The sequence below is a fragment of the Thunnus maccoyii genome, chromosome 23 (genome assembly GCF_910596095.1).
Source record: "Thunnus maccoyii chromosome 23, fThuMac1.1, whole genome shotgun sequence".
Lineage (NCBI taxonomy): Eukaryota > Metazoa > Chordata > Actinopteri > Scombriformes > Scombridae > Thunnus > Thunnus maccoyii.
In genome coordinates, this window is record NC_056555.1 from 12,672,261 (window position 1) to 12,684,469 (window position 12,209).

At 40.1% G+C, this 12,209-nt stretch overlaps 1 protein-coding gene across 2 annotated transcripts; it reads right to left on the reverse strand.

Moving 5' to 3' along the window:
• Positions 1-2,657: 2,657 nt before the first annotated feature.
• lmod2b (leiomodin 2 (cardiac) b) lies at positions 2,658-12,157 on the reverse strand. 2 transcript variants are annotated; one of them, XM_042402566.1, is made up of 6 exons: positions 9,608-12,157; positions 8,828-9,354; positions 7,547-7,807; positions 7,231-7,443; positions 6,190-6,642; positions 2,658-5,183 (listed from the first exon to the last, which is right to left on the reverse strand). In XM_042402566.1, exons 1-6 carry the CDS (start codon positions 9,861-9,863, stop codon positions 5,157-5,159), a joined length of 1,737 nt encoding a protein of 578 aa, XP_042258500.1. In that variant the 5' UTR covers positions 9,864-12,157; the 3' UTR covers positions 2,658-5,156. The 2 variants fall into 2 exon arrangements, with proteins under 2 accessions (XP_042258500.1, XP_042258499.1); XM_042402565.1 differs by having other exon boundaries at positions 8,828-9,313; positions 9,588-12,157.
• Between the last annotated feature and the right edge of the window lie 52 nt (positions 12,158-12,209).

Below are 12,209 nucleotides of genomic sequence, written 5' to 3' on the forward strand. Positions count from 1 at the left end.
CATCTAGCTGAACGGACTTGAAGAATGATTGTGTGTTTGTTACCTTAGAATGAGCCCTTTATATCTACATAGGGAGCGGGTCATCTTCCACGGAGCTCACCATCTTGCACCGCCATGTTTCTACAGTAGCCCAGAACGGATAAACCAAACGGCCACTGTAGGTTCTCCTACATGCTTGGAGAGGGAGGGGCTATCGGTTTGTTGCAATCTGCAACCTCACTGCTAGATCCCACTAAATCCTACACATTGCACCTTTGACAGCAAAACTCCTGAGTGTCTTCTATTGAGCAAGAGTGTGTTTTATTGCCTATTAATTTAACTTTTCATTTGTATGAAGAAGAATTTGTTTTCTTCTTTCAAAAGTTAGGCAGTCTCACTTTAAATCTTCACATTGCAGGACACTGGGACCTTTTAATAGTCAGGGACAAAACTTGGCCATCCCGCTTTACACTACAGCAGGCATATTAGCTCTACGATATGCTTAATATTCAAAATTATGAATCTTAACCTGCCTTCATGGGTTGGCCTAAAGTTGTGCAGATTATGATTTTTAGTCTGTTTCCTAACTGAAAGACAAAAGCATCTAAGCATTAAACAAGTGCTATATGGCAAGTCAAGATGTTTAATTGATTAAAAACATTGTCCTTTAAATATTCTCATTAACATTTTGTAAGAAATGCAATTATTGACAAGCGACTAAGCAACCTAGTATTTAGCAGATATAATTAAGAACTTAGCATTTAGCATTTCTGAATGAGGAATGCTTATTTTGCACAGGGTGACAAGCAGCATGCTAACATTGCTAACATGTTTTTGGGTATAGGAGAGCCAATTCAGAAACATCTTTCCAACTGTGTACACAATAATAACACAATGGCATATTGATTTTTTTTTTTTTTTTTAATTTTTAAATTTCCTTTATTTTTTTTTGTTTTTGTTTTGTATTTTGGTTTTTCACTGTTTTCCAGTCAGTGAAAAGAGGAATGTTGGCATCCTCTTTAAATTCTGTCTTTGAGAGACAAATTGCCACTTGTTGGATGTAAGAACTGACCTCTTTTGTCGAATATCATGACACTTTTTTGGGAAAAACCTAGCCATGTTTTCGCAGATGTTAGCTTCTGTAGGTAACTCGGTTAATAAGATGTTATGGACGCCAAGCCTTATCAAAGAGGCTGGACAAATAATGAACTCTTACATTGTACACTCCAATAAAAGGTTGATATTTACATATTTTGGTATTTGGGCCTCTTTTACCGTTACCGTGATTGAACATTGAAACTAATATGGTATCACAGTACTAAGTGTTTTAGCATTAATGTGTAGAAGAGAGCACAATCTTGTCTGTCAAGTCTGTAGTTTGAGTCTGTGCATAGTTTGTCTGTGTGTGTGTGTGTGTGTGTGTGTGTGTGTGTGTGTGTGTGTGTGTGTGTGTGTGTGTGTGTGTGTGTGTGTGTGTGTGTGTAATACAGGCCTCATCACCTGCAATTGATAGCCAAGACAGAGTTGGACAGATCTATTAACAGCTGAGCAAAGGATTATCACATCCCTTACTGCTACCATTTCGCCATGCCAGGTAGAAACGTATGTGTGTGACATGATAGGTTCTGTGTCCAAAAAAGAAAAGTAACAAAAGGCGTGATGATGATTCATGATTCTTTGTTGACCCATCATGTGTCTATTAATAGCAATACACAGCTATAAATGCATATCTTTGTGTGTGAGAGAGACAGACATAGTTGGACGTTGAGAACATCCCGATATTTTTTATGTGGCAGTCAGTTCAACCTGTTTCTCTTGTGTATGTGAGACAGACTCTGAGAAAGGATAGAGAACAGAGAGTTTGTGTGCCAGGACCGGTCACCATTGGATCAGGCATCTCAGCCGACTACCATCTTATCTATTCCCAGGTATACATGAAGCCACATGAATTTCCTCTTCACTATTATTTTAGGTGCATGCGAGCTGAAAAAATTAGTCAGTGAAACATACTAAGAAAAAAAAAAAAAGGACAAAAAGTGGAACCAAAAATGTGTCTGAACTCTACAAGAATTTACCCTGTAAACAACTGTGTGTACAAAACAATAATAACCACAATAGCTTTATTAATTGTATTCCTTTACCATTTATTTTTAGTTATTGTCCGCATCAGCTGACACCACACTGACCCTATCAGTTCTCTGCTGTGGAGCTTATGAGAGGGATTAGAGCAGGTATGGCACTTTCCACTAGTGTGGCAGCGCTGCTTGGGTACAGTGCATCCATAGTGACCCCAAACAAAACACACATGCAGAAAGTCAAAAGCTTTTATAGAAGCTACAGCACGCATGTAGCATATTAGCATAAAACTGGTTAATGGACATTATTTATACAGCATTATATAATCAATACTGGACAATTTTCTTGTTAAACTGAATGTGAAAGTGTAACTAAATGTCTATGGTTTACAGATAATGTTTAAAACTTGACCAGTATTAATGGCTGTGGAGGCTCAAAAGTGACAGGAAAAAATTATATCAATAAATGAATGACTGTGATTGATTAAAAAATAAATAAATACATTTAAATTTGTTCCAAAAAAGAATAAATTAGCTAAAAAAAAATAAAAATATTATTTTCTTATTTATTTATTTCCTGTATCACCTTTGGGCCGTCATAGGAGTACAATAATCTGACCTTAGCTATTGTTAAGTATAAAGTCACAAGTAGAATATTAGGTCAATTCTTGAAATTGCCCTTTAAATGCACTTGAAGCAATTAGCATTTTAGTAGCTTAATGTAGAATGCAGAAAGCCTTTATTGTCATTGTACTGCAGATACAACGAAATAAGGAGTGCTACTCGTGTTGGTACATTAAAAACACAGTACAACATAGTTTCACACAACCACACAACACACACAACACTAAAATAAATAAATAAATAAATATTAAACAGTAAAGTAACTGGAGAGCAAAGAGCCGCTGCACTCATGTGTGCCGCCATCTTGTATTATGAAAAGAAAAAAATTAGCAATGTAGAAAAGCTTTAATTTGTAAAGCAGCAACCCCGCGTGCGTAATTCAGTGAGGAGCGCAAAGGTCAAAATGCGTCTGTGTTGTGACTGAGGAGTTTAGCGGTTTCAGGGATCTACTATAAATGTAAAAGGGATAAATGCAAACCCTGCATACGTAACCATTTTGTTGCGGTTCAGAGACTGGTATTACATTTCCTTATAGAGCATGATAATCTCCGTCCATCCTGAAATATAACGTCTTTAATTCTATATGAGGATAATGCAGTGACCACCCTGAGTGCAGAAACCACACTTATAAACAGGATGTCTGTAGATTTTATGACAGATTTCATGGAGGGATTCCCCTATTGACAGTTTGACACATATGACAAAGTGCTGTACTTAAGTAAAGGAAGTTTTATTCTGAGGATACTTAGCTAAAGGAATGCATTGTGCATGCTGAGCTGCTGGGAGGGCCATTGAGCATTCATGTACTCCGCTTACTCACCCCAAACAAATATAAGTTCTGTCCAACTAATAAAAAGGAAAAAGTCTGATTTAAAGTTGGATTTTCTCTTCAATTATCTTTTTTCATGCAAACCAAACGAATAAAACACTCAGATTACTGTTTTACAAATTACCTATAATCTACTCTACTACTGTAGATTGACCATTGCTCAAAGAATATCATTGCTTTTTGATGCCAAATTCATATCATCATTGCATATTTAAACTGTGAAACGTAGGGGAAAAAAACAATATATCATGGATATCACAAAAAATATCATATAACTTTGGTAACTTTCTGCATTAACAAGGCTTCTGTTCAGCATTCAAATCTCAAGTCTCAAAAGTCAGAAAGCATGTAAAACTTCAAAATAAACTATGCTTTCAGTTGCACTATCTATTTTAAATACCTTTCTAGTGCAAGTTTCAATTGTTGACACATATTTTTTCTTACCGTACTGAGGTCAATAGAATGCCTATAATAGAAATAAATCTAGAAAATAAATCTAAAAATCTCTGATTGTTTTGGGAAAGGGTCGGTTGCAATGTCATTTGTAGTTTTCTGCTTGTTGCCACCCCTAAGCCCCTGACCGTGTTGTCTTTGAACAGCTGCTCTGTGGACTGAGGAGTCACAGAACTCTCCCAAGACACGTAAACAAATGCAGGACCAGGATTAGCACGACCAAATCTAATAGCTTCCATCTCTCAGTGTCTTGGTGTCACACTCTCCTCTATCATCCCTGTGGTGATCCCCCTGACCCAGGCCGAGTTCAGACTAGTTCTTGGATTGGACCTGTTTTACTTACTTTACTGAAATTTTGACGAGTTTGTTCTTTATTTTCATTTTCCTGTGGGTGCAGAAGTGCCCAGACTATAATGTTACATGAGCAATTACAGAGAATACATGCTTTTTTAGTTGGTGGGAGAGAGAGAAACAAGTGTATATTTGCATAAAGCCTTTGCCTCCTGCAGCCTTAAACTATCCCATATCCCATTTTACCTTGTAATAATGTACTATAGTTGATGCCTCTTGCCTGCACTTGTTATGCATTGTGAATTGCTTAAAGTGCGCAAAAGCCCAGCTCTTATACGTGCTAACTGAGTGGGTGTATTGTGAATGTGATGGAGAGGGAATATGCATCAGTGGTGCTTGAACAGTAAGCTGACTCACTGATATAAATAAACTTAGTTAAAGTGGTAATGCTGCATATGATTCCGCATAGAAGCTTGATCCTTTTCTTTTAAATGGAACCGAATAAAACAGTCTACATACTTCGACAGGTAAGATTGTAAACACCAAATGGCTATATTCAGAAATGAACACATAATTCAACCAACAACAGATCATATTTACAAGTTTACAAGAAAACAGTGAGTTAGAAAACTGATCAGTAAACAGTTCAGACAACTTGTTTCAAAATTTAAATACAAATATCATAAAACTTTAACATTATTCAAATGTAAAGCTATTACTGTATAGCAGTGCAAATTTCCAGCATATTTTCATTTTCATGAGTAAGAATTCAGTTATTTTTGCCTCCACAGTAACATGTTTTCATCACCTTGTGCTTTCATCGTTGCCGGTCACTCCATCGCTGTCGTTATGCACATTCCCCGATTTCCATGGCAACAAATAGACCTCATCTCTTTCCTTTTGTATTATCGTAGATGATGTGGGATTTCCACCTGTAAAAAAAGTGCAGTGTTGTCAGTTTTTAGTGCAGTTCTGAGGAATACTTTAGGAAATAGAGTAGTGACAGTAAAGATAGTGTTGGGATAGGCAAAAGCAGCCAGATGTGATTAAAGTCAGCCTTAGCCCTGCCTCATAACTGTGTAAGATGTCCCCTGTTGTGTCAACCGATAGTGTTTGTGGGCTTTGTTATTGGCGCGTGCTGTGGTAACGTGTCATATCTGTCTTTATCAAAGCTCCACTGAACAGTTTCTATAAATACCAGCACAAAGTGGCAGGAATTTCACAGCTAGGAGACCCCTCCATCTGAGGGCAGAGCTGATTTTCCACTCTAACATTGTAACGAGCTAAGAAAAAAAGATAGCATGCACACATGAAATAATACAAAAACAAAGCTCAAACATATTGAGCTTACAGACTTTTGTATTCTTAATTCTTTCTAGTTCTCTAACAGTTTCATTGTTTTTTTTTCCTTCCATCTTTCTCTCTCTCTGTATCAGTTTATCTTCCTCTTCTGGTTGAGCATACTTGACTGGCTTGGCTGACATTATTATCTGCTTTATGTTGGCTTTTCTGTCTCTCTCTCTCTCTCTCTCTCTCTCTCTCTCTGGCTGTAAAAGCATTGTGATCATGCCACAGTGCTGACTGGTGGTAAGCACCATTTTCCCTGCCTAACCAAGACCAGCCATAGAAATGACTCAGACACCACTGGTTCTTTGTCATCGTCATCTAAATTAAACCTTCTCCTTGTTCAGTTTGCCTGCAGACATCCCAGTTTTGCAGAAAGTACATTGCTTGATTGCTTAGAAGAGTTCCTGATCATTGTTCTTGTCATCCAGTTGCTCAATAAACAAAACAAGAGTTTTATGTCTGTCAAGGGAGGAAAACGTTTCTTTAATTTCTTCTTTTAAACTCTTCCTCTGTAATATGTGAATAATTTAGATTTCAACCAATCAAATGGTGGCTCTCATCATTTGGATGTCCACTAGTCATCCCACTCACCCGTCTCAGGTTGCGGACGCTGCTGGTGCGGATGGATTCCATCAGCTGATCATGCGCCGACCTCATTGGTGTGGACGGCCTGCTGCCCTCCTCTCCTCTCCTCTCCATGGGCCTCAGCGCATTCTTGAGCTCCTTCAGGATGCTACCTGTCTCGCCCTTCCCCGACTCCTTCGTCTTCCCCTTCTTGCCCTTCTTCCCCTTCGTCTTTGCCACCTTCTTGCTGCCAGCCTCGTGTGCTTTGATGACCTCTGCAATCATCCTGGTGGGCTTCTTCTTCTCCTGCTGTGGAAGAGGCGGTGGGGGAGGAGGTGGGGGAGGTGGAGGTGGAGGCGGGGGAGGAGGAGGTGGAGCAGGAGGGATCTGTTTTTTAGCCAGGTCGCTCCGGGGGAGTTTGGGTGAGGACCAAGGAGATGCTCTGGGTGAGCTGTATGGTGATGAACTTGGTGTTCCTTTCTACAGGCAAGAGAGGCAACAGTTACAAATACATAGATAACTAGAAAAGGCAAACATTTCTGAGGGAAACTGAAATGTTTTTTGCGTGTGCTGACAATTGCAGGTGTTAATTGTTTGCATGTGAGATTTCAAAGCAGTTGAAGTGTCAGTTAAAGTTGAAGCGCTGAAAGGGTTTTCATTTTTGAGCCCTGTATGCAATTGAATTGTCAGTTTGTACGTAAACTCTGAAAGTAGAAGAGTTGAGGAGTAAGAGGTGAAAGCAGCTGAAATGTCAACTGATAAGCACTGAAGGTAGTTGAACGGTCAATTAAAGTGCACAAGATGAAAGCAGTTGTACTACTGGGTGAAGTGTTGCAATGAAGTTGAAGCGCCAGAGATAGTTGAAGTGTGTGCACTGACAACAAATAGGTGAAGTGTCAGCTGGTAAGTAAGCAGTGACAGCAGTTAAAATGTCAGTTGAAGAGTAAAAATTAAGTGTCAGTTAATGTGTAGAGGCTCACAGAGTTAGGGACTTTGAAAACAGTGATGGAGAACAAAGACAAGTCAGACATTTTATAACATATATTATTACAGAAAAAAGTTACGTACCAGTGCAGTGGTTCTGGGGTTAATGACTCCCTCCAGTGCCCCCTGCTGGCCCTGCTGCTGCCGCTGCTCCTGCAGTCGTTTCTGTCTCTGGCGGTCCTGGTTCCTGGTTAGGATTCCCGTCATGCTCATCCTCGGACCAGGGAGGTTAAACTGGTAGCCCAGTTTGATCAAGGTGTAGTTTTCTCTCAGAATCTTCACCATCTCCATTTCTACCTGCGGGGGGCAGTTTGAACAAGGGAGACAGTATTACACCTTACATATTTGCAGGTGGACAAGAGGGATGTCTTCATAGAAGGAATGAGAGAAAGAAACCAACCTGTCCTCCACACATGTGTCTCTGGTTGTGAAATCGAAGCTCAGTCAGGGTATTGTTTCCTGGAAGTGCTTGAACCAGCGCCATCACACCCTTCCCAGTCACATAGTTAGACTCTATATTGAGACTGATGATGGACGAGTTCTCCCTCAGCATCTTAGCAATGGCCAGAGCCACAGGATCATCAGCGTGAGTGTTTGCAAGACTGAAGACCCGCACATGTGTGTTGGATCTCAGTGCTTCAGCAAATCGGATGAGGGTTTCCTAAGAAAGGAGTTACAGAACATCTGACAACCACTCAGCGGGACAATAAACAGCCATAGTTACTTTAACTAGAATCCCTTTTTGCCATCGTTGAGTTAACCACAGTATGATGACAAGAGAGCAATAAGAAACTTTTTTGTTATTGAGTTAGGGCACCATGTTATCGTCTGTTCTCCAGTCATATGAAATGTTTGCACCAAATATGTAGCTATTCTCTCTTTTACATAACCCTGGCAAGATGCCTGGTTCTAAAAATAATCTGGCATACAATCAAAACTGAGAGCAGGATGCTAGCAAGCTAAAGGCTAACATTTCTTCCACTGCCCAAACTCTACCACACTTCATTAGGCCATGAGAAAATGGTTGGTTTTTGGTGCAAAATTGAATCAAATTGCAACTCTTGGACCAATTCTTACAAATTTGACTTTCTCCTTATGATAAAAAAATATTTTGTGCCAGCTGACTAAACTGAACATACAGGCCTGTTTTACTACCATGTTTACACATATTTCTCATGTAAAGCAAACTTTTAACAGCATCTGAACATAATAAGAATGTAGATTTTGTTGTTTTCTAATCCTAGCAAGATCCGATAACATTTGAATTTTTTGCCACTAGCCACATCACCAAAATTTCACCATCTCTATTTTAAAAATCCCACTGATGTATCTCATTAAGGTCTAACATTGTACTTTAATGTAGTTAGGGTCCAGATCAGATAAATTGTGCATTTCCCTAACTTACTACTAAAGTTGTTAATGAGCACTAGCTAACAAATAGAGTTAGCTAGCTAAAATAGTTTAAAATAGTTAATAAAAAATAATAGTTTATTTAAATAATATAGTTTTGCTGATTAACAATCCCTCAAACTACATGTTGAATCATACAGTATAAAATGCACCCATGGTGTTCAGTGTGGGTAAAAGTTCCTCAACAGGTAAGTAGGAAAAATGTCTTGTAATTTTTATTTTGGGCAGGAATATGGGAAGGGTCTACTGAGAGATTTTTTTGTTTTCGTACCTGCGAGATGTCGTCAATATTGTTAAGATTAACCTCTGTGAGTTCAGGGTCGTTATTAATGGCTCGTTGTAGAGCTTCGTCGACAACAGTGGGGTTTCCGGACGCGTTGGGGTCAGCAGGTGGAGGGGGAGGGGTCAGTCTCATAGGCTCCACCCTCAGAGGCTTTAGCAGCTTTGGGGTGTCGGCCTGTGATGTCAGCGGCCCAGAATCCTTTGGGGGCTCAGGCTTTGTTTTACTATCTTCTTGCTCCTCTTCCTCCTCATCCTCCTCTTCTGTTACTGCTTCCTCCTCTTCCTCACTCTCCTCCTCTTCTTCATCTTCATCATCCTCCTCCTCCTCGTCCTCCTCTTCTTCTTCTTCTTCCTCTTCTTCTTCTTCCTCCTTTTGTTTCTCATGCTTTTTCTGCTCTTTCTCATTTTCATCATCTTTTTCATCCTCTGCTTCACTGTTTCTCTCTGTCACACTCTCCTCCTCTTCTTCCTCATCCTGTGTCACATAAAATTTTTCAGGGATTGAAAGAGAATTTGCTTTTCTTTAAAACTTTTGTAACATGTATATTGTAAGGCTAATGAAGATGGCTTAAGGCAACTAAAGAAAAATGAACCATTTGTTATCTTTTTAGTACTTCAGATGACTTCTTACTTTTAGCTTTTTAAGTAATCTGTCCTTTGTTCCATCTGATACAACTTCAAACAAGCTAGCTTTGCCTCTGGCACATTTTAAAAATGCGAAGCAAATCTAATTAAATGTCACCACTGACCGGTTTAGGGCTTCCTCCACCGATCTCATCCTCCAGAATTTTACGCGTCTCATTTTCCCAATACTTCATTAGGGCCTCTCTGCTGAAGGTGCCCGTTGGGCTCTTGTCTGTCTGGTCTCTCTGTCTGAGTCCTATGGGCACGTTGGCATCAGGGTCGATGTCCGCCAGCTCCTTTTCCAACTCAGCCAGTTCTTCAGGGCTGAGGGAAGCCAGAAGCTCGTCCTCGTCAACATCTTCGTACTTACTCAGCTCTCGACGGTACCCGAAACAACTCATGGCCAAGGTGTGATTAGCACAGACCAGTCAGTCAGTTAACTACCACAGAAAGACCAGTTATTGAGTTGCATGTGAGAGATTCCGACAAAAGACAAGGTCCACTGTAAGGTTGCTGGAAATCCAAGGACATAAGGGGTCATTGGAAATTCAGAGTCCAGTTGAGGTGATCCTTGCCAGGCGAGGGTTTTTGGACGTACTGGGTCCAGTCAAAGTGTGCTCCTGATGAAAGCTCACTCCAGTCTGAACTGGATCTGTCCTGGCTGGCTGTGTCACCGCGAAATAGAGTGCAAGTGTGTGTGTCGGTGTCCTCGCCTCTCTAATCTCTCCAGCTGCCGTTTGGGCCTTAAGAATGGGATCAGGGGGGAACGTACCAAAGTGTGGGCCCCATGATGCAGCGTCTTTTTTTGGGAGGCACCGCTCTGAGAGACAGAGCCACAAAAAGCATGTGAGCTCAGAGACTGTGTGGCCAGTCAACGTAGCAGTCTGTCACCAATGCCTGAGTGGCTTTGTTCATGGCCAAAAAAGACCAACTGGACCCAACAGATACACAGAGCGAGAAAGATAAACAGAGATAATGTATCTCTCAAAAAAGTGGCACAGGCTCGATCCCCACATGTCCATCAGTGGAGAGGTTTCAAAGCATCCTCCTATGTTATTGTCAGTAAATCTGGATGACTCCCATAGCAGAGACACATATGGAGATAGGGGCAAAGAAGATACTTAGAGCTATGAGGTTTATGGATGTGTTGTTATGATTTTTGTGCAGTAGATTAAGATTGGGTGACCTATAGGCTATGGTATGAACTGACATATGTAGTGTTTTTCCTGTTCTGTTTTAATGTTGTCACCTGTCTAACTGGTTTCCTGATATTTTTTTTATGTTTTAACCTGACAGACACAGACACAATAATAAAGCCCTAATCGAGTTTATTGGGTGGTTGTTTGATTTCAAATGGATTAAAAGGCATGAGATCAGTATGATCTTAATAGACTAATGCACAGTAATACTGTTATGGTTTTGTGTCAGTCTGGCTCCTTCTTGTTCCTTAGCTGCCATTATCTGCCAGTCCACCAGAGACCCTCAGCTTTTTCTCCCTTTGATGTTAACTTTGGACAGAGTGGGAAAAGGACAGATACTTTGAATATTAAGATGAATTGACTGTTTAATCTTGCATTGTGCTCTTACGTTGCCATAGATGCCCTTTGTGTTTATTGATCTGCTCTCTATCAATATTCATGGATAGATTGAAGGGGAATCTGTAGGTGGACAGAAGGTGGATCTTCTGTAAATATCTAACATGCTAAAATGATTTGACAGTATCAGTCTGTCAGATTTTTGTTGTTCCTTATGCTAGTTTCACTTGTATGTTCAAAGTTTAAAATGTGAGTGTGACATACTGAAGAGAGGATTTTGTTTCTAGGTTTTTGGTTCGCTCTGTGTTTTTCCTCCTGTGTTCCCAGCCTGTTTTTCCCTTCACACTTTCCCTCAACACCTGACCTGCAATAGCCTCATCAGCCTTGCCCTGTGTTTTGCCTGCCACACTTTCCTAATCACCTTGTTACCCAATCAACATGCTCCCTCCTTATTCTGGTGCCTGCTCACCCCAGCTGTGCCTTGTTTTGTGATTAGTCTTCTGTGTATGTATACCTGTCTGTTCTCTTAGTTGTTTGTCAGATTGTCGTCTATGTTTCCGGTGTTCCAGTTTGTTTATGTTCCTTGTTTCATGCCAGCCTGTTACCTGTATCTTCTGTTACCTGACTACTGAACTCAAAGTAAAGATCTTCGATCAGTAATTCTGCCTCGGTCTCTGCATTTGGGTCCACTTCCTCTGCTACCTGTGACAAATACTAAATTGGGCTGCAGAATTTGACATGAAATACAAGGGAACAAATATCTGTTGCATCACAGGATTTCTCTTGGAAATAGTTGACCTCATAGGCAGGCTCATGCCAGTTTTTTCTGTTCTTTTTAGGTCTAGATAGAGCAGATTTATTTTTGGCTGGACGTTATTGAATGCAAATCAGCAGTGAGATTACACTTGTATCTCTCACACACATAAACACACAGAGAACATATGTACACTCTCCCACATGCCGGCACATCATCAACGTCATCACTCCAAATCCCTCTCAGTCTGGCACAGACAACATAATGAAAGAAGAGGAATTATGCTGATATTATTAAGGGTGTTTAAACAGCTCATAGTTCTGTTTGTCCTAATCTGCTGTAGGCTGATGAATTATGGATATATTTCATCAAGGCCCAGCACAGAATACAATAATTACATTAAAATATAACCGCATAACACCTTTTTTGTGTCAAATGCTATATATAGTTTGTTTTAT